This window comes from Podarcis pityusensis, assembly GCF_964106645.2.
Source record: "Podarcis pityusensis genome assembly, chromosome: Z".
Lineage (NCBI taxonomy): Eukaryota > Metazoa > Chordata > Lepidosauria > Squamata > Lacertidae > Podarcis > Podarcis pityusensis.
In genome coordinates this window covers 10,927,179-10,950,762 of record NC_138044.1, presented here as the reverse complement: position 1 = coordinate 10,950,762, position 23,584 = coordinate 10,927,179, and the positions used below count along the sequence as shown (strand labels likewise).

The 23,584-nt window shown below is 40.6% G+C and overlaps 1 protein-coding gene across 9 annotated transcripts in view; it reads left to right on the top strand.

Annotated features, from left to right (window-relative positions):
• Nucleotides 1-23,584, top strand: part of RALGPS1 (Ral GEF with PH domain and SH3 binding motif 1) — a 224,589-nt gene that overhangs the window by 83,146 nt on the left and 117,859 nt on the right. For all 9 annotated transcript variants that reach the window (XM_080989607.1, XM_080989609.1, XM_080989605.1 and 6 more), the window contains exon 9: nucleotides 14,804-14,930. In XM_080989607.1, coding sequence (XP_080845733.1) covers nucleotides 14,804-14,930 — 127 coding nt within the window. The remainder of the gene's footprint in view (nucleotides 1-14,803; nucleotides 14,931-23,584) is intronic.

Below are 23,584 nucleotides of genomic sequence, written 5' to 3'. Positions count from 1 at the left end.
CCATTTAATGAGAGTACAACACTGACATTTTAAGAGACCAGTTCAGTGCTATTCTCTTTTTCATTGATCTTCTTCCTGTAGGTTTTGCATTGTTTGAATGAATGTCTGTTCAATTTCACCCATATTTTCCACAAAACATTATTCATGGGCTCTTAGCCTTGCGGGGAGGGAAATTAGGTAGGATTGTATTTAGTTACAAAATCTTTCTACATCTTTCCTATACTAGGCTAATTTAAAGGGGTAAAATATGTCTGTTATGTATATTTTTTGAGTATTGTGAGCTATTCATCATCATTTTCATCTACAGTAGTGATGTCCAAACTGTTTTGGGACTACAACTCCCATCATCCCTAGCTAACAGGACCAGTGGTCAGCGATAATGGGAATTGTAGTCCCAAAACAGCTGGAGGGCCAAGTTTGTCCATCACTTTATCTACAGTGTCAGAATGGATGAGTTGATGGGAAATGCTTTTGCAAGTACCGGCACTTGGTCTGTAAAAGGCCTTTTGGGTTCTGAACAGACCTCCCAGTATTGGAAGATATCTAGTAGCTTTTACATATTATCTTCCTTATGATTGTTTACATTTTGTACCGATTGTCTAAAATAAAACTAGGAACAATAGTCCCCTTAGAATCTAGAAATCCAACTTTTGTGCACATAGAGATGCCTCCCCCCTACTTATGTTTTAGGAAATGAGTCTATTTCCATTGGAAAACTCATGTTTTTATTATCCACCACAAAAATAATATTTGCCTTTATATGTCTAATGTTTGATTTAGCCCAATTTCACAGTTTAATGATCAGTGTTGTTTTGTGGATTCTGTATGTGCGTATGGATCTATATCCACAAAGCAGGAAATGGCACTTGGGTTGCTATGTATGTATCTGTAGTTTTTTTTGGATTCTAAGCTATTTGCACTGGATATCCTACTAACAATTTTCCTGTTTATATAGTAGTCAGTCTTCTGTCAAATATATTTGGATACATTTCTTCTTTGTATTAAAGGCAGAGTTGGAGGTGGCTGTAACAGTTCCAAGTGATTACCAAAATGAATAGAGCCAATGACCTTTTGGATGAAAACACTGTTAGTTTTGGACTGAAGTGCAAGATTCAGAAGCCTGTGGTGGTGCTGGGGAGAATCTGCTTGAATGAGTGTTTTAAAACGTGTAGCCTGAAAAGAACAACTGTACTTTCAAACAAAGCAAACTTATTTCTAAAAGGATTGTCATTGTGGGACAAAGTTGTGAACTGATGCCCTCTGCTTTGTATATGTTGAATAATATATTACAACCTGAATCATTCTAGATCTGAAACAAAATATAGCACCAATGGGACCCTTGGAAAAGCATTGTTTCACATTTTTGCTTTTTAAAACCAGCTTTTAAGGATCACTTTAAAATATTTACTGTACAATGCTGTTTTAAATCAACTGCAATTTAAGACCAGTTGAATTTACTTGCAAGCAAATGTGTATAGGATTTGAGGTTAAAGTTATTGTTGATGAATTGTTTACAATTTTTTCTATTCCTCCAGTTTAGTTGCATCCATAATTTGAGAGTAATTTGGGAAATCTAAATTTTCCCAAGAAATGCTGTTTAAATAAATGCATTATCCACTCTAGTATGGTCATACTCTTGATTGATAAGCTCCCTTTATTTGTAGAAGAATTGAAGGCATCATTTCAGAGAATCAATAAATGCTTGTATTGGGTAGGTGTACGCTGCTCTGCTCCAAAATTATGTGATAATAAGTCTCTATTCTGCTGGTTCTAGAGGACTCTCTTGTGGGCACTGGTCATGTGCAAATATCCTCTAATCATGTGATAAGCTTTAGGCAATTCGGCATACAATGGTACCTCGGTTTATGAACTTAATCCGTTCCGGAAGTCCGTCCTTAAACCGAAACCGTTTTTAAACCAAGGCACGCTTTCCCTAATGAGGCCTCCTGCCGCTGGTGCCCTTCCACTGTTCGGCTTCTGTTCTTAGACCGAGGTAAAGTTCACACTATTTCCGGTTTTGCAGAATTTGTAAGCCGAATAGTTCGTAAGCAGGGCTGTTCTTAAACCGAGGTACCATTGTACTGGCTTGCTCTGTCAGAAAGAGATGTGAGAGCTTAGAAAGGGAAAAGAATGTTACATGTCAATTATCACTTTTTTAAGGGATGCAGCCCAACCCGGAGACTTTTCTTGATGGAGCTTCTGTGCACATGAGCATTTTATATATGTGGCCACTTCCATGTGTACACTGAACACTGAAATAACTAGAGCTGCTGCATGACGTGAGCAAATCCTGTAAGGGTGTAGAATGGAGTGTTAACTGTTGCAATAGACCAATTTATAAATTGTTACTTTACATCCTTATTGTAGGTATCTCAATGTTGCAGGTAGGCACATTCATTCAGAGTTTGTGGTTCAGTGCAGTAGTTTGATATTAAGAAAAGCATATGGTGCTTTACAAACCTTTCTTTAATTATAGTTTCACAATATTTAACTGACCAAGGGATGAGTGGATCTTCCTGTTCTTTAAACTCACAAAAAGTCTAAATACATCCTTGTTCCGCTTTGCTATTAGCCAGAAAAGAGGTGTGTTAAGAGAGAATTGGGAGCAATTCTGATTTCACTAATGTTTTATACACATTTTATGTCTCTAAGTATTTTCTCAGAACAGGAAAAAATATACTAGATATATACTAGAGGAAGGTTTCAGTTCATAGCAGTCAACACATTGATATTATGGCATTAAGTTTTACGGTTCTGAGAATTATTTTCAAAAAAGAATATAAAGTAAGCAGGGAAAGCTTTCCTTGAAACTAATTCAGTAGCAGTTTGCACATATTAGTGCTTGTAAGATGCTTCATTGAGGGATTTCCTCAAAAAAGGTATAAATTATAAAATGAAAAATGAAATAAAAATGGCAATTTGTAGACATTGGGGGCAGTGTGGGAGTCCATGATTCAGCTTTCCCCATACTTTCCTTTAGCAGTGCTGGGTAGATGTACAACTAGAGCACACACAGAATAGTGCAGAGAAGCAGAAATGGCAGCTCCAACATGAACTTTCCTGATTTTTGGAGAGGTGCTCTCTTGTCGTTTTTATTGTGTTGCTGGTCTGTTGGAAACAGTGGTAGTCAGAAAACAGTGGTGGTCAGCCTTCATATGAGGCTAATGTTAATGCAGAATTTAAAAAGAAAACTTAGGTCTTTTTGTAGCTAGTTGCTAATGAGAGAGTAGAGCTTTGTGTAGTTTATGCTGCTGAGTCAACAAAGTTTTGGCACCACACTTAATTGGGTGAGTGGCATCTGGCAGTTTTAAGAAGTTGGGAATCAACCTCTGGTATAGATGGGCCCTTTGTACAGGCACTTTAAGATGACTGTTCTCTTCCCTTTGGACAGATTCATTCATACTGAGGTTTAGCAGCTGTCCAGTCTTTGTCATCTCAAGTAACCCCTTGTGACAATATATGTGATTCCTATCAATCATAAAGGCAAATACCCTAGTCATGCAGATCTGCCATTGCACAATTTTCTTCAGTCTACAGTGACAATATTTACAGCTGATGTTACAGTGAAATCAAGTGTTGCTCAATATTTCAGCAAGCAAAGTAAATACATTCCTTAAATGAATAATTTCAGTACAAACCTATCTTGTTTAACATTTTTTAAAGGAAGGAAGGAACCAGAAGGGAAGGCAATATACATGCAATTATATTGAGGGCTTTTCTGTTTTCTAAGAAAATTATTTTTAAAAAATAATTATTTATTGGAAACATTTTGTGCATTTTAATTTTAAATATCAAAAAGCAAGCAGTTTTTGCTGAGGTTTGTAACTGAACACCTCTGGTAGGACTGAGTACAATTCTAAAATTTATACACCAGAATAAAAAGCCAAGGTTACCATATAAAGCATTATATCAACCAGCCAAAGGAGGTGGCATGGCAGTACCTAATATCATGTGGTACTATGCAGCAGCCCATCTACATAGCATTTTTCTGGTAATTCAAGGAGCTCAACAAATAGCTTGGCTAAATATGGAAAACCCAAATGATCAGAATTCAATAAGAGGTGAATTAATAATTTTTTTATTGAGATAGAAAACCCCTTTTTATTATATAATCTAAAAGTTTGGAAGAAATGGTTCCCACGGGTGGCCTCTCAGCCTCCTCCTATAATACCATTGGCATTTCACCCTACTTTCTATAACAGAGACAGAACATCCCCCTTTGAAAAATGGGGAAATGTGGGCCTGTTTTGGCTTAAAGACTTTTACAAAGAAAACACCCCTTTGTCTGGATTAATACTATAAGAATTGGTTCAAAACTTGTAACTTGTGACTTGTGAATAATAATAATATCTTTCTTACTTTATAAAAACCAAATAACACAGATATTGCAAAAGTAATGACATTTTACATCTTATAGTATTATAATGTAAAGTTATCATTGTGGAACAAATCAGTATGATATTGTTTGTATGTTTCATTTAGGTCTATCTGTGTATTGTTTTAAAACTGAATTACATAAAAAACCCTGTCAACTGACATCAAAATGTCATTTTCTTTGTTGAAACCTTTTATTAAGAAATAATAAATTAAATATTGGATTTTCTGCAAAAGGTGAAGTGCGAGAGGAATTAAATGGGTGGAGGGGGGTTGGAGGAGAGGAGGAAAAAAGAACTAATTTGTCCTTGGCTAGGGGGTGCAATCTGGACAGTTCTGCCAGGGACACAAGATCACCTAGCTATGGCTCTGGGCTGGGGGAGTATCAAATTTTGGCTTCACTCCCCCTACCGCACACAATAAGGCAGTATGTGTTCCATGGGTTCTGTGTTGAAGTACTCTGATGGCCCATTTGCTATGAAAAGTTGGACCACCCTGCTCTAAGGGGAGCCCAGGATGGCCATAGAACATCAGAGTTAATAATACAAAAATGAAAATGTCAAAGAATAAAATTCTGCCATGTGCAGTAGTAACCATTTCTGCTAAAAACCATGGAACTGAGCAGCAGTCCCACAATGCTACTCTTTGGTAACAACCTTGCAGGTAGGTGTGGAGTTAGTTTAATACAGTGGCAACCCTCTGGGTTGCTCCAGATTGACACCATGTTTAATGGTGTGAAAAGCCGCAGAGAGATCTAGGAGAATCAACAGGATTGAACTCCCTCTGTGTGCTGATAAAACTTATCAGTCAGGATGATCAATGCTGTTTTGGTGTCAAAACCAGATCTGAAGCCAGATTGAAATGGGTCCAGATAGGCTGCTTCTTCCAGGCACACCTGCAGCTTGCTGGCCACTACTCTTGATGATGTTGCCCAAGAAGGGAATGTTTGAGAGTGGGCATCAGTAGACTGGGACCAGGGATTTGTCTGTTCAGGAGGGGTTGTGCCACTACTTTCGTAGTGGAGGGTGTTACTCTGCCTGTAGTGAATCACTTCCTGGACCCTTGCTGTCTCTCCCTGCTAGATATTAACAGCTGTGAAAGGGTCAAGGAAGCATCTTCTCTACATTCTCAGGCTACAGTAACTGAGACTAATTCTATAATCTCTGACCAGATGGTGCTCTGTTGGCCTCCAATAGACCTGCAGTAGCTGTGGCACCAAGTCTGGAAGGAGTAGGAGGATTTTTGACCTCAAAATGCTTCGCAATTCTGTCACAGAAGACGGCTGCATAGTTGCTTGTTTCTGAAACTGAGCTGGACTAAACCAGCTGTTTATGGCATGAAGCAGCTCTTCTGGGCACTTCACCAAGGACTCAGTGGATGCCTTTGCTGCCACCACCCCATGCTAGGTGCAATTATTCACTCTTAACTATGTTTGATCATTTTTGTAGCGAAACCTATGCTATCTACACTCTAACCATTGGTCGGCCTGCTTCACTGTCAGGAGCTCTTCAGGAAGCTAAGGTACCTTCCCAATTCCATGAAATCAGTGGTAGCACTTTTGAATAATTGTTTTTGCTTGGTGTCTCCATCTTGCCATTCAACAGCAAGACTAGGGCCTCAACAGGTGTGTGAGCCATATTGCCAGGAATGTCATCCATGGCATTACCCTGGGCTTATGCCCCTTATTTGAGGGATGAGGCCAGAATGAGAGAGGGAATTGTCCTCAGAGCCAGTGGGGGGAAAGAAAACTGGAAGCATTTCTGCAAGATGAACCCATGGTATTACTACCTCTCCATTCAAGGAAGTTGTATTATCCTCTTCTGACATGGAACTGCAGTCTTCACTCTCCTTTGGGGCCCACTACAGGTAAAGCAAGGGACGCAGGTGGCACTGTGGTCTAAACCACAGAGCCTAGGGCTTGCCAATCAGAAAGTTGGCAGTTCAAATCCCCATGATGGGCTGAGCTCCCGCTGCTCGGTCCCTGCTCCTGCCAACCTAGCAGTTCGAAAGCACGTCAAAGTGCAAGTAGATAAATAGGTACCGCTCCAGCGGGAAGGTAAAACGGCGTTTCTGTGCGCTGTTCTGGTTCACCAGAAGCTGCTTAGTCATGCTGGCCACATGACCTGGAAGCTGTCTGCGGATAAACACCGGCTCCCTCAGCCAATAAAGCGAGATGAGTGCACAACCCCAGAGTCATCCGCAACTGGACTTAACGGTCAGGGGTCCCTTTACCTTTATCTTTACAGGTAAAGCAATTCCCCTCCCTGCTGGGGTATCATTCACAGCTATCTGAACATCACCATGGAGTGATCCTTCCATGAATACCCCTCCAACCATTGGATCACTCCCAATCCACTCTGTAGCAAATACTAGGTTACTTTGCTTCCTCTTCTCCTGTAGCTGACTTATAACTGATAAAGAAGAAATAACTATTTATGTGTGCTTGAGAATTAGGAGACACTGGAAATGTAGCTACTCTTACGAGAAGAGAAATTCTAAAGTGTAGTTCATGAAGTGACAAATGGTGTTTGGTCAAGTCAAACACCACTAATCAAATACCATAGATACCATAGATGTTCACATTTAAATAAGTAAATCAAGGCTGTACACTTCTCAGAAATGCTCCAGATTTCTATGAAAGGGGACTGATACATTTTGTTAAGAGATGGCTAGTACAGTAGCTTGTTCATTAGGCATAGGAAACACATGAATAGTGTGGTGTCTGTTTGGAAAGGAAGGCAAACCAGATTAGCGGGAGGAGATTTATGTTTGTATATTAAAGAGTTTGACCAAACTGCGGGAGGCAGTGGAAGACAGAAGTGCCTGGCGTGCTCTGGTCCATGGGGTCACAAAGATTCGGACACGACTAAACGACTAAACAACAACATTAAAGAGTTCAGCTTACTGCATTATATCCTCACAATAATCATGAGATAGTTACTGGTCTAAGGTGGCTGAATGAACTTCATAGGCAGGAATGGTTTTGAATGCAGCCTCCCCAGTCCATATTCACTGCACCAAGAGAAATTAACACTGAGAAAAGATGGGTGATTATTTTGTTGCTGAATCATGTAGAAGGGAAGGTATAACTGATGTTTCATGCTTGGATTAGATTTAGTCATGAACTGGTTTTGCTGCAGCTCCAAAAGCACAAATCAAATTGCAGAGTCTACAGCCACAAAGAATTAACTGATATTATCAGAATTACATTTAGATTCATAGCAAGCTGAGCTCTAAGCCCGGTGGTGTTAGTCAATGTCTCAATCTCCATTATTTAAAATGAAAATCTTACGTTTCTGACTTACACGGTAGATATAGATAAACGAACTATGGGCTGCAAAATTGTCTGTTTGCTAAGGATCGAGAGCTAGAGCTCTAGTGCTAATGTAAGAAACACATGTGTCCAGCTATAGCGCTGAGAGCTGCTCCTTGGTAAAAGCCATTATATGGTACTGGTATGCTGCTCAGATTTCTGCATTATGGGGCAGATGTAGCTGTGGGTGGAGTGGGGGTGGAGCAAGGAGGTGAGCAATCTTGTAGCACAGAATCTTGAAAGTTTCCTGCCCTATGGATATGAAAATAAAACATAACTCCACTAAATCCTACGGGTAGAAAGGCAAGAGACAGAGATGGACTGTCTCATAGGATGGTTGTTTATTTGTTTTGGTAACACTGAAACATAGCTCTTATTGTGCCCTTTTGGCAATAAAGTTTAGCACGTGGGAAAGAAACCAGAACAGGAATATATCATAGTTCTCCCACTTCCCATCATGCTCACCTTGTGCCTTGGACCCCAGGAGCTTGGAGGAAAATGATGAAGCTGCCTATAATTATTTGGTATTGCACCACCAATTCCTGTGAAAGTAATCTGCATGGTTTGATTTTATTGCTGTCACTATAAGTGATGCCCTTACAAGTGACGCCCTGTTTCATATTGTCAAATACCTTGATATAGTTTCCTACTGGCCATCCACTAAGCAGGAGAAATTTTTGCAGAACCTCGCCAGTCATAGCATGTGCAGCTTCCACATCTCCAACCCTCCAGATATCTGGATAGTGTGGGGCACCAGGCAGTGCTGCCTTCTAGTTGATTACCTAGAGACCCAGGACTCTAAGTTGCTCTTCTAAGAAACACGCTTGACTGGGAGGTCACTCCTGATACTGCTCACATGCCTAAGCATGTGAACTATATAGAAAACTGGGCTTAAGAACCAACATTTCTGAATTATTCAAGCCATGAATTTGACAAAGTGTTGGGAGGAAAAGCCAAACCAGTTTGATAGCAGTTTTTGGAAGGAGTTTACAGCACGGCAAAGGCTTGTCCCAGTTAACAGTTGATCATCGGAAACATTCCATTCTTATGACATGTTATTTTTTTGAGAGGATATATGCGTCCAACTATAATAAGATGGAGCCCTTTTCTTTAACATCTGGAGTCCAGTGAATAATGGTATTAATTATAAAGAATAAAGAGTTAATAGCAAATTCTGCACAACAGAGGTTTTAACTTTTTCCATAGAGTTTGTTTATTGTATTTTGGCTTGTAGAAGTGAATACTTGTGGAAAATGTGCATAGTGACATAAGCAGTAAATTAGAATATTACACTGTTCGGATTTTAGGTACTAGAAATCTGCCATCAAACCTTGGCAGTCATTTCAAATCCATGCAGAGTTTAGTTCCTCCTCCCTGATCCCCTTGCTATCTTCATTCTTTTGGCTCCACTGCTGCATTCCCTCTATCAGTCCAGGTTTTTGTTGCAGATGCTTTGCCCTTGAACAGTTAGAAAGCTTATGGACATTTTTCTTGAGTTATCCCCTCTACTATAAAGTTACATCTAGAAACCCAGTGAACTTGATAAAATATATTAAACACTCACCAATTCAATACAAATTGAGCATTTATTAGCTAACATGGATGAACCCTTACCAGAAGGGCTTCATCTGTCTTTGTGGCTGTGTGCATCCAGTAGAAATATATATTTAAAATAAAGGTTTTGTACTGTGTTTAAACATGAATGTATACCTTTATCAGTGGGCAAAACATACAGTTTCATTATGGCTTGCATTCTGAACCAATGTCCTTAAACATTCCATGACATCAAAGCAGTTCAGCCAACAAAGTCGTGGAGGGATTAGGCTATCAATGCCTAGTAGTGATAATGGCTGTATTATATCCCATATCATAGTCAATATGCTTATGAATACCAGTTGCTAGAAATCACACATGGGAGGGTGCTAGCGTGCATTTTGCTGATGGCCTTTCTTTAGGCATGTGGTTGGTTACTGTGAGAACAGAATGCTGGACTGGATAGGCTTCCTGGTTTGATAATAATAGTTTATTATTTATACCATGCCCATCTGGCTGGGTTTCCCCAGCTACTCTGGGCTGCTTCCAACAAAGTATTAAAATACAATAGTCTTGTAAACATTAAAAGCTTCCCTAAACAGGGCTGTCTTCAGATGTCTTCTAAAAGCAGAGCTCTTCTTACATTGTGTCCAGTGTTTAGCTGCATACATATACTAGTCAAGACTAACATACAGTGGTACCACGGGTTAAGTACTTAATTCGTTCCGGAGGTCCGTACTTAACCTGAAACTGTTCTTAACCTGAAGCACCACTTTAGCTAATGGGGCCTCCTGCTGCCGCCGCACCCACAGAGCACGATTTCTGTTCTCATCCTGAAGCAAAGTTCTTAACCTGAAGCACTATTTCTGGGTTAGCGGAAATCTATAACCTGAAGCATATGTAACCTGAAGCGTATGTAACCTGAGGTACCACTGTATGTAGTAATTTCACAGTAATGAATGCAGTGCCTCTGGATGGCATTTGCTGGAGAACAGCAGGAAATAACTATTATCCTTGTGGTCCTGCTTGGTCTGGTCCAGTAGGGTTTGGTCTGGTCCAGCAGGGGTGCTCTTATACTGTTTTGTCTGTCCCAAATCTCTCTGGTAGTGAAAGAAGAAAAACTCTCTATCTACATAGTTCACATGACAACCTGGTTTAATAATGGACAGTGACTTGAGACAGAAGAGTTGTCATGTCCCTGATTCAGTTACCAGATTAAGACCACATCCGTACATTTCTGTTTCCCCTACACAAAGTTGATTTACGTAAAGCAGGCATGTCCAAAGTCTGTTTTAGGGGCCTAATCTGGTCTGCTGGTCGGTTTAATCCAGCCCCTGTGGCAGTAAAATCCCCCAAAAATAAAAAATTCCAATTCTTAAGAAAAGCTCAACAACTTTGGGGTAAAATCGTAAAAAAGGTCAACCACTTTGGTCAGCCCTCACACATGTTCACTTCATTTTTTTAAAAAAATAATATTTATTAATAATTTCAGAATCACAAATAAATAAATAAATAAATAAATGTATGTTCACTTCAAATCTGGCCCTCTTTTAAAAAAGTTTGGGCACCCCTGGTAAAGTATGCAAGGGTGATAGTGGTTTATTGTCCGAAGGAGGACATAATCCTTAAAGATCCAGGGTAAAGTAAGAAATATGCACCAGGAGTCAATCTAGATGATAAAAGAGAGAAGAAGCAAAAAACAGCACAGCAGCTAAATTTTAGAGACCTTCCTGGGGGATTTCTTTGCCATAAGCTGATTCCCTCTTGCATTTTGGCACAAATTGTAACGTTTTATCACGTGTTAAGCTTTGTCTTTATCCTTCCATAATTTCCTGTGTCTTCTAGTTCATAGCAACTTGTGGTAAGACATACATACACATATGCTGATTACTACCACTTGTAAGCAAGTCTGCCAAAACCACAGGCTTCCCTCCTTTTCTCACATCGTGTATTTGAAGATGTACAAAATAGTCCAAAAACATGTCAACCTGTGGTTTTTAGGAGCACTTTCCAGTGTACCACTATTATCCCCATCGCAGTACACATAAATTATCAGCTGAAAATATTTGCCACTGAAAATTATTTGATTCTACAGAACAGAAAACTTCAGTGTGGCCAGAAGAGAAAATACGTTCTCTTGTGTCCTCCTTAGACACTATCTCCTAACATAAACCTTAAATAGTGGCAAAAAGATTTAATGAGTTTCAATTGCTACAGCCAGCCAATTAGTAAGAATAGATTACTCTAGGAGAGCTGCTTTTCCGCATTAGGAATCTTCAGACATAAGGGAAGTACACTTCCATTTATGTTTAACTAGGCACCTTTTGTTTGGCTTATTTCCTTCACCGAATTAGCAAGGCTACCTTCCTCCTTCTAAGACATTTTGGCTCTAGATATGTATTTCCCCGTCACATCACATAAGAACTTCACTGCTGGTAAAGCCATACATATTTTTTTTTTGGGGGGGGGGGAGTGACACAGTAATATAGTTTTACCAGCCTGCATGTCTTGGCAGTTCTACAAAGTAGGTGCCAAAGGAATTCTGTGGCAAAATGCTCATGCATATGCTCACAGGATGTGTATGTTACAGCATGCATTGGTTTTAACTTTTATGGCTTCACTCAAAAGAACCTGGGAATTTTAGTGAAGTATTGATAATTATTTGTTATGAAATACCAACTGCCTTTCCTATCCCCCTCTTGCAGTACCACAGTTCCCAGAATTCTCTGTAAAGAGGTGATAACTGCTTTAACTTAGTAGTGTAGATTTGCCATCAGTGCGACTGCCTGGAAAATGAGAAAGCTGTGACATTTCTTCTGTGATTTATGTCAAGTGCCCTTCATATGTATGTGGTTGCTAGCCACATCTATAGCATTCATTCAAGTTCTCTTGGGATGCAGGTTTTATAGGGAAGAAACACATACTGTCTTATTGCTGTAAGATCAAATATTCTGTATTTTGTCTTATTAAGTATGCGTATAAGGTGAAGAAGAGTATTTTGCATTTTTGTGGCAAATCTTTGGGCTGTATCCGATGTTAGTCCTACTCAGAGTAGACCCGTGAAAATTGATGGCTATGACTAACTTAGGCACATTAATTTTAATGGGTCTGCTCTGAGTAGGACATTGGATACACCCATTTGTGTTCAATGTAAAAAACCCTAGGGAAATGACTTGCAGTATCCCAAGTGTCTGCGTGCTATGAAATGACAAAACCTTGCTTGCTTTGAGAATACCATTATGGAGTTTATTTCTAAAGCACTATTATTCTCTTGATTAGATTCTAACAATTTTTAAAATATCAAGTAAGTTCTTGTTCAACTGGCAGCTTAATTCCAGCAACTTCAGCATGTTGCTAATGGACGTTTGGCAGAAATATTTAAACACAAGCAGGCATTGATTTATTCCCAACTTTGTTATATCTAAGCTTGTTATTCTACTGTCCATTTATGTGCATGCTTAACTGGGAGCACATGGAATATTTCACATGCTTTTAGTACATGTGTAGCCAACTTCAGAACTGAAAACAAAATAGTTTAAATAGTTTGGGATGCTTCACACATAATGAAAAGCTTAGATTAGCCAGGTTTGTAATGCACTAGGTCACTAACAGCTGTTTTCAAGGCGTGTACATTTCTTAATTTCTGAAATGTATACTGTATGTCTATATGTCAAAGTAATGCATGAAATACATCCAGTTAAATTTGTCACTGCAAAATTTCTATAACCAAGAGGGCTACCTATACCTTGCAGGCTGCATAAAGTGCTACACCAGTCCCAGCTCCCTCTGCCTGTTTCCCAACTAGTGTTCTAATTAAAACATGGGTGCTTAATTTAAACCCCAGGGACAAACCTGCCATTTCTAACTTCACCCCCCCCCCAACATACTGCATTTATGGAGCAAACTGAGTCTTTCAATCTTTTGTGCACTGATGTCTTGCTATGTTAATGCTGTGATGTTGTATGCATTACAGGAAATTGGCTGTTTTGTTGCAGTGTATTCTTGCTGTATTGCAGGGGAAATATGTCATTTAGAGTGTGGGTGTAGAATTGGGTGGACTGCCCAGAAGATATATTGAGCTAAAAGGCTGGTGCTTGGGTCTGGGGGTCTGTTGCAGGAAAGCAGAGTAGCTAGGTCTGGTGTGAGAAGTGGTACTGTAGCTTGGTGGTATTGGGTTCAAATCCTGGTTTCTTCAGGGGTTTTTTGTTTGTTTGTTGTTTTAAACAGATAACAAGTGATGAGAAATACCACTGTCAGTGAGAGGAGAGAATACAAGGCTAGATGAACATGCAGTCTGGCTTTGTATAGGGCAGTTTCCTAATCTGGGTGGGAAGTGCATGAATGTATCAGACACCGGGATAAATTGCAGTTGTGAATCAGGATGAATCTGAGATTAGACAGCATTGAGTTGCTGATCCAGGCAGAACAGAGGTAGCAGCAGAGAGCAAGGCAAAGTAGGACTTAGAGCTCATCCAGACTTCCTCTTGGGCCCCCGTTTTCCCCCAGGAAAACACTATCTTTACCACTGAATTGGAACTAATGTCAGTTGGGTTTTCAGTGGGTTGATGTTTGCACCAATTCAGTGCTAAAGAGTGGGTTTTCCTGGGGAAAGTGGGGGAGAGGGCAAATAGAGAACCACTTGGACCCATGCCTAGAATGCATGGGACAAGTTGAAAACTGCTTAGACCCAGGGGCATAGTGTGGGGAGGGCAAGGGGGCCTGGCCCCAGGAGCAGGTTTTTGAAAGGGTGTGAAGGAGCACATCAAGGCGCTTCCATGGCAAGCTCCCTCACTTTCCAAGCTGCTTCTGGGCCGAGCCTTCAGGGTTGGGGCAATGGCAGTGCCTCCTTCACTTTGTGGCCATCAAAGGGACGCCCCTGCGTGCCCTGATGCCCCTTTCCCCCATCCTGGACTGACCGAGTGGAGGTGGCCCCTATTGAGGAGAGGTGAGAGGCTCTGGCAGCCTCCTTCTCTAGCTTTGAGCCTTTCTCCCTCCACTCGCCTCACTCATCGCCGACTCAAACAACCGCAGCTCGGTCAAGGGTGAGAGCTTGGAGGGGTGCAGCCACCCTCCATGCCCACCCCCTTAGCACTGCGCCCCAGGCACTGAGAACCCGCACCATGTGGCTGCTTGGGCCCATGCTTCCTAGGCACTGGGCAATCAGAAGTTGGATGAGCCCAGAGTATGACTGAAATAGATGAAGGGAAGGTGAATTGCAATAGAGCCGAGCAGATGCAATGGTGTAAGCAGAAACAGGTTGCTTTGTTGTCTTGTTCCAAAAACTGTGACAGGGAGTACTTGTAGGATATATGTAGTATGAAACACACAGGATTGAATGAAACACTGCCTTTTCCTTTTAAAGTATTGTGAAAAGAGAAGATACTTCACAGTGTTTGCTATATCCACATTCAGGTACAGGGTTATGGCTGATACTGTGGACCGTTAAAAAATTGTTGCAACCCCTTAACCTCCTTAGCAAAACAGTATTCAGCCTAAAGAAACTTACTGCTTTCATGTGTTCTAAGTAATTAAATTTTCATTTTGCAGAATGTTAATAGTTTTACTTGACCTTTCTTTTTTTAGCTTTTGAATCGCAAAGACAAGGCCACCTTTGAGAAGCTAGACTACTTAACGTCTAAAGAAGATAATTATAAGAGGATGCGGGAATATATCAGATGTTTAAAGATGGTCCCCTGTATTCCTTATCTAGGTAAGTCTAGTTGTTATCTATCAAATATAGTCTTCAATTAGATGCCTTTTCTGTTTCTGACTAACAAGTAAGCCCGGGCATGTCAGATCCAAACCACAGGTTAAACCAGTGTGGTTCAGTTAACCAGTGTTGTGAAGAAGTTTTACAAGTGATAATGTGGCCATTACTTCTGCTATGTGATGAGGAAAAAGTCACTGTGGTCTGAGCTGTAGGGAATGTGAAAGAGGCACTACAGAATGGGCCCATTATCCTAGCACAGAGGTTCTCTCATGATGTTGCTACATTGGTGCCTTGAAAACTTATCCAAGGCCACTGGCTGATGGAAAATTCCTGCTTGGCCTAAATATGGTGAGTTTTATGCTCATCTGTCAAGTTTTCTTCAGAAAAAAAATGTTTGGGGTGCAACTGTCTCTGATTGTTCTTGATTCCACAGAAGAATAGAGGGGATTGGACTTAAATGGTAAACATATTCTTATGTAAAGGGACTGGAATTAGGCAAAATATATTCTTCCTTTGTGATCAGGAAGATTTCTTAGAAATTTATATCTTAATGCACTTCTCAGAGTTATTATCTTTTAGTAGTATCCTCAGATTAAGCAAGGGTTGGTTATCTGTGGGCCTAATCCTGCCCACCAAAGCCTGTCAGAGTGCTCTATAATCAGGAAGCGCATTCGGAACTGCTCCAATATTTCCATCACCAGTCTCTGGAAACAGCACATCAGAGTGCTCCTTCCTGTTTCTTGGGCCCGTCTATTCTCATTGGCACCAGAATAGAAGAGATGCTGGCACTGTCAAATTGGGCTGGGCTTCTTTCAGTTGTGATATATTGACCCTGAAATACCTTCCTTGGGGAGGCTTGTTTGGTGCCAAGCTTAATATGCTTTTAGTTGTTTTATAACTAACCAGGTATTTTATTTAAGTCTTCTGCTTTTTAAATTTTCTGTTTTAATTACTGCTGCTTTGCTGTTCTAACTATGTTTTTCTACTGATTTATCATTTTCTTTTGTTTTAAATTGTTTGGAAGCTACTTTGAGAGCTCTTCAGACGAAAGCAGGGAAAAAAAGATACATGCATACTAATACAGCATCCAAATTATAGAATTACCTGGAAACAAACCTTATGAATGTCTTAATGTTGCGGAAGAATATATTTATTCAGGAGTGTTAGACTTCTGCATAGGATGCCACTAAGATTACCAATGAATGCCACAATAAAAAAGAAAAATACTGGGAGGCAGATACTGGTGTATTGGATGAAAAGTAGTAACGGTTGTTGCAGATATTTCTTTGCAAAGCTCTACGTCACTTAAGTGTTTAAAGAAGCTCAGTGTAAAAACAACATAGACTCCCATGTTTGCATAGACCTCATCAAATACTACTATTTGAATGCAGGGAAAAGATCCTTTGCTTTTGCTGTTCTGTGCATGCTTTGGCTTCAACCCCATTATATATATTATATACATATATAGATATGTTTCTGTGTTTACTTTATGACTTCTCTCTCTGCATTTTTAAAAACCCCAAATACTTTGATAACACTCACTTTTGTAGTTATGTCTCCTAATGGTGAGTTAAGGGTGATTTTTTTTTGTTAGGAGGGCATTCCTTTCATCAGTTGCAAGTGCTCTGTGCAGTTTGTCATGTTGCAAGGGATTATTGGAGTGCAGTGACAAGTGTGGATCAAATATGTGAGAGGGAAGATGCTTCCCCCCCCCCTTCCCCTCTTCCTTTTATCTCAGAAAATAGTTGACTGTACATGGGCAGGAGATTGCTAGGAAGCATGTGCCCATACTGCTTATTAGTCAGTTTTGCACATTTCTTTTCAGAGTCTCCTTCTCCAGTGATGATACCAAGGGACTATTATGCTTAATTTGTGACCTCAAAGTTTTTAAATTTCATATGAGTCAGTCTTCATGGTAAAGGGATATGTTAAGCGTCAAAAGGAATTATGAGCAAAGTCTATAAAGAATGGCGGTTATCCTATACTACCCATTCCTTTATAAGGACATTGGAAGGATAGTGGGAAAGAGGGCTGTGCTCCTTGACAAGAAGCATTTTTCTTTCCACTGTTACTTGGTTCAGAAGACCTGCCAATGCCCTGTTCCTTTAACCATATTCTGCTGTGCTTTTCCTACCCCTATATCTTGGCTATATGTAATGCTACATATCATATTTCCAGTTTACGTTTGCGTTCTTGCTTAAGTACCCAGTTACCCTTTTGCTTATAATTCCTAGTCTCCATGGTTTTTCCTGCTGTGGCTTTTCCTTTTTTGCTTTGTTAGTATTACATGCTAGTTTCTGATTTTAAAAAAATAATATCCAGGATCTAGTGATCTCATTCTTATCCTTATGGGTATTTGCCATAGTACCAATAAAACAAATAGTGCATTTTGTTTTGTTTCTCTGCTTCAGTGAACTGTCATAATCTCAAGAAATAAGGATGTGTGTGGTATGCAGAAAACTAAGCATATTTCACAACCCTTAAAATGTGGTTTTTTAATGCTTTTTGCATTTTTGCTTTCTGCATCGTCTCATTCAACATTTGAAAACACACATCTTATAAAGGCCTGCCAAGAGAGAGAAGTGCAACTGGGTAGTTGCTGCAGCTGGGGTGGCATGCAATGGAAAAATAACAGGGCTGGAATTAATGAAGTAGTATTAACATCAAAGGAACTGTGCATATTTCTAGGGTATTCTCTGCCTGTAATTTTTATAGCTGGAAGGAGAAAGGAAGGGAGGGGAAACACTAGATTCATATTCAGGGTTATGAGGTTCATTTTTAGTTGAACGCAGCACAATTTTGTGGTTTGAGGAAACAGCAGCTTTTGAGAACTTTCTTATAAAGATTCCTGAACCTTTTCCAAGACCCATAAGTTTTCATTCTTTTGGCCAGCCACCTCAATTATATATTGCCAGTGGATACTATCTTGCTTGCCCTTATCATAGGTCATTTCTAGGTTATTATACTGTATACAGTTAAGATAGATGAGAGATGAATGTAAGAGTTGGCTCATAATTACCATCAGAATACATGGATAACCTTGACTTCATACATATGTACAGCATATGAATTTTAGATATTGGGATTATAAAATGTGGCAAAAGGTAATTCTGCCAGTCAAAATTCCTGTTTGGTTAATATTTTGTTGCTGCGCCCTCATATGCAAGAGTTTTGCATATTTTCCTTCTGTTGTTACTAAGGAAGGTAGTGGGCTTTTGTAATTGATTTCATTGCAAGCCATACTAAATTCAAATTTAAAAACTGGCTTTTTTAACTTTTAGAAAGCATATGTATATGCATATAAATAGATATTGCATACATTACCCATATGTTCAAGTCCACTTTTTATTCTAAAAACAGGAATCTTTTGACTGAGCAAAAAATAAAAATTTGGCAGTGTTTTCCTGCAAATATAGAAAGCTTCCAAGGGGTTCGCCCAGATTCAAATTTAAAAGGCTCTTCTTTCATATTGGCATATGTTACTTGTAGATATACATTGCTCTATCGGCCTGAATGAAGGAGACAGAGGTTCTTTTGTTTCTGTTGTTTGGGATCTTCTGAATGTAAAAGGTGATATGTTATTGTACACTGCTGTATCTTTGGCAAAGCCTCTTAACCCATATCCTTCCCAGGCAACAGTGATGTGAAATAATTGTAGTTATTCATAATTGTGCTTCTGATCACACACTTCAGGATACCTCATATTTCTTTTTGAGGGAAGGAGTGAGGGAGTGTTTGGCAAAGCTTTTGGGGTGTCCCTCAGCATCCTTTTTTTTCTTGGGAAGAATTCTTGGGCTTACTAAGCTTTTCCCATAAAACCTGCCCATTCAAATTATTCCACGTTTGTGCATTACATCACATCATTACTGATTCTTCTTTTGGCAGGGCAGAACCCCTTCAGCATGAACCTCTGCTACTCTTACCTGATCTGCTCCTCATGGTGAATGACCCCATAACTTTCTGTGTCTGTGACTGGCACCGGCTACGCATGAGCCGTAAAGGCCTTGTTTATGGTACATTTGTAGTCTGCACAGATGTGGACCGAGCCTTTGGGCTTGGCGGGTATGGCGATTGGGGTTTCACGGGGGGCATTAGGCACCAGCTCGAGCACTCCTTGCTCCATGAGCCGGTCTAATTCCTTGTCAATGCGGGGTTTAAGGGCGAACGGGACCTGGCAGGCCTTGAACCTGATGAGTCGTACGGCGGGGTCTAGTTGTAGGCCAATGGGGGGCAGTATATCATCCCAATGCCCCATCAAAAACCTCCGGAAACTCTTTGCAGAAGGCGTCCACGTCCACGTGGGAGCTGGTGCGGTTCACCCCAGTGATGGCTAGCCCCATTGGCCCAAACCACGCCAACCCCAGTAAGCTAACGTAGGGCCCCTTGACCACAATCAAGTCTAATTGCCGCTTCCACCCTCGATATTGTACATTGAAGGTTCCCACCCCCATTGTGGGGAGGGTACCTTGTGTTTTTGGAAGTCCTGGAGGGTTAATGGGGCTGGCCTAAGGTTGGGGCCGCCGCTGGGACACAATTTCCTTAATGTCCGTGCCAAGATTATGGACAGGGTTGAGCCTGTATCAAGCTCCATGAGGCATGGGACTCCCTCTATCTGTACCTCGATGTATTTTTTTTCTGCATTAGAATGAGGCAACTGGTATACCTGACAGTCTGTGATCTCCGTTGAGTTGCCTTGGTGTGTTGGACTATAGGGCCTGGGACTCTTGAGTCAGCCATCTGATGCAAGGCGTCAGGCAGGGCGGGCGCAGCACACCCAGGCAATGTGTCCCACTTTTCTGCATTGTCGGCATTCTGCGTTGTGGAAATGGCAAGTCCTCCGCTCTTGGCTCTCCTCACAGCTTGCACAGTTCCCCTCTTCCGGACAAGGCTGTCGTGGTGGGCGTGCAGTTTGTGTGCACTGCTGCACTCGGTGCACATCCTCCCGGTTGAATTCTGAGTTGTTGGTGAGGTTCTTATGGTGGACCCTTGGTTGGGACGACGCATTTGACTGGAATCCTTGCACTGACCTCTCAGCGGCTTCAGTTGCTAGAGCCTCCTCTAGGGCAACCTGGAACTTCAGGTCCTTCTTAGCATAGAGGCACCACTGCAGCTTCTAATCCCTCAGGCTGCTCACGAGGCGGTCGCGGAGCATATTCTCCAGCTCTGTGAAGTTGCAGAGCCGGGCAGCCTGGTGGAGGGAGGTCACATACCTGGTTATGGTTTCTCCGGGGGCCTGCCACTTTGCGTAGAAGGCGTTGCGACATGCTCCCACCAAGGGCTGTGGCAAGAAGTGCCCCTTCAGCCGTTCCATTATCATGTTGTAGGGAACGGTAGCGATATTTGCGGGAGTGAGGAGGGCTCGGGCAATCTCAAACGTTTCTTCTCTACAGACGCTGAAGAAGGTCGCCATCTTCTTGGCTGCATCAGTGACGTCCTTTGCTTCCAGGAGGAACTGGAAGCAGGTGGCATATCCTTCCCAGTCTCCTGAGGCTGGGCCGAACGGCATGAAGCTGTTGTCTGTTGCCATTCTGGGTCCTTGGGTCCCAGAGCTGTAGCCTGGATGCGCGGTGCGATTGTGTGTGCAGTGCACGGCAGACAGCTCAGCAGGATCTCACCTTCGTCGCTGGTGAAATATACTTGGAATCCTGCAGTGATTTCATGCTCTTTATTGCAGCTTGTAAAACAGCGATTGAATTTCCCCGCAAACCTCAGGCTTTTATATACATTATTTACACAATGAGTCCTGTCTGATTGGCTGATTCTGCTTCCCTTCTGGAGCCTGATTGGTCTGCTCCTGCAGGCTAATAAGTTGTTGCATTCTAGGATCCTACCTGCCTATTGTTCTAGTATCCAAGCTTAGTACATAAAAATCTGTAATGTCGTACTGATATCTGCAACACACCTGGTCCCCATCCTTTTCACCAATAATATAATGAAGCTGCAACCACCTCTCGCAGACAGCTTCTTTTATTTTATTTTACAGCGTCTCACATCCATCTTTGAATATATGCCACTTCAAGTTCTTTCCAGCATTCTCTGTTGTTTGTTTGCTGCATCCACATCATAAGCCCTACTGTTAGTTCTAGGTCATCTACCCACCACATAGGTGATTGTTCCTTTAGTCTTTTAAAATTGTAGGGGCTCGACACTAGCACTGCTTTATTCCACCGACCCGAGTTGTCTCTTGCCAGAAGCCCTGCGTATGTACATTTCAACTTTGCGACCTTTCCTTCTAACGTTTATTCTCTGTCATATCCAATTATTAGCTTCCCTGTCTTTTAATTGCTCATTCCATTGCATGTTGTGCTGTTCTTAAGCTGTTCATGTTTCTTTGTGTCATGGTTCAGCTTACACATTTGTAATCAATTAAATGAAGACAACCCCTTACAACCCAAATATTTTCTCATTAAAAGAAGTTGCACTTGGAGCAGAGGTGAAAAACTGGACTTTGGCTAATATAAGGGAAGGGGCAAGTCAAGATTATATGGTTTTAAAAGGGGGGACAAAAAGAAAGGGGATTTCAGATAGCTGCCTGTTGGCTCAAGCCTCTTTCCACAAGACAGGATTCAGTAGCAGTTGCTCTGGTTCTTTCAGCAATTTGGGCAGATGGTTCTTTGCCTTGAGTAGTAGATAACAAGCATATAACAGGGGACTCAGAGATGTTAGGAGGAGGCGAACTTGATTCAAACCGCAGAAGGACAATATGCCCCAAACTAATGGGCAATTAGAGCTTGTTGTCCAACACCCTCCAATAAAATGCAGTGGTAAAATATTCCATTAAATACATGTGCCCTACAAGGTATTGCCTCTAATTGTGATGTTCCCAGAATGCTTTGTTGCCTATAGTTTCACATGTGCCTATGGGTTTAATCTTCAGAAGAATTTTAGTGCTTCTGCTGTGTTCAAACTGATTATATAATACTATACAATTAATTCTCTGCTATGCACATATATTGTGCCTATACCTGTAGTATGTTTTGCAGTGTATATTCTATGTATGGATAAAAACTGGTGTAGATGAGTCTGAATCCCTTTGTGTTTGCATATTTTTGTTTGGATGTGCTTATTCCCACAAGCACTGCAGATATTGGGGAGATGAAAAAGATCATGAGCAGCATGAAGAACACTAGAAAGAATTGGTATTTGTAGGTATCTTGTTTTGTTTTGGCACTTCTACCAAAATAATGCCAAGGTATGTCTGTTCTCCCTTTCACATCTTCTTCTGCTCATCCTTGTGCTATACTCAGTTCCTGATGGACACAAACAAACTTAACTCTAGCACTTTCAATATAACTTTATACTGTAAACTTTGCTGTGAACCTTGGATGAAGGGAGTTATATAAATTTAATTAATTAATTAATAACTTTATCTTGTTCTTGATTGTTGTAATGCTCCCCAGGTTCCTACAAGGCCCGTGTCCCTTGGAAGTCATCAGGTCAGTTCCTTGGCTATTTCACTGAGCCCAGACTTCCCTTAAAATCCCATCTCTTGCCACCTACTGACTTGAAGAGAGCAGCAGGATTCTCCCTTTATAATCTCACTCAAGTAAATTTACACTAGACACGTGGGATAAGCTATATTATCCGTAGAATCCATCCAGACCAGAATATAGACAGTTAAAAACATGAACACACATTTAAGGAGCATAACACCCTGAACAAATACTCTTTTTATATAGAGATTTTTTTAGGGTTTTAATTTCCTGACCTAACAGCTATTCTCAGTCTTTTACATATGCTGTATTGCTCTCATCTCATTCTTCCTTTATCTCTCACCGTTCTAATATTCACTAACATTTCCAACAGACATACTATCTGTCACTCACTCTTGACTCCATCCAACATTTTGTTCCACTTTTCTACTGTCAATCATTATTCCATGCACTCTTCTGCCATAATGATGTTGCTGTTTGTTGTACCCTTTTAGAATCTTGAAGTACTTTCTGGTTTGTTTTCTTTCTATGTTTCGGATCTTACCAAGTTTTGTCATTTTAGTTGATTAATGTATCCAGTATTCACTCTTAACTTTCTGCAGATTCTACCAAAATGTTTGCTTCTTTGCAGGCTTTCTTGCTTCTGCTCTTTAAGTCTCTCTACTGCTATCAGTTGTTTGATATTTTCTACTCGTTGTTCAGATCAAATGACTCCCATGTGCCATTCTCTTCATTAGCTTTCTGTTTATTCACTTGTTTTTCACCCTTTCAAATTTCTCCATGGCCATCTTCATCTATATCAGTAACATTTTCTGTTTCTAAATGCTACTCCTCAGAATACACAGAGATACCAGTGCTAAACCTATTATTACCATCCCTCTTTTTTACCTTTGCCCCTTCTGCTTTGCAACTCCCAGTTGTTGTTGTTTGTATACTGCGCTTCATCCAAAGCATAAAAATACAAAATGAGAACACAAAATACATAACAAAAACAAAACAAAAAGCAACCAATAGCCTTCCTCCCACAAACACATTATTATTATTATTATTATTATTATTATTATTATTTATTACAATTATGGGAACGTCAGATCATCTGCCATTCAACTCTTGTTCTCTGTTTGTTATATTCAGATACTTCAAGAAACCACATTTGATCAGCCTGTTTCTAAGGTGTTTCGTAAATAAATAATGATAGTATAAGCATGAAATCTAAGTACA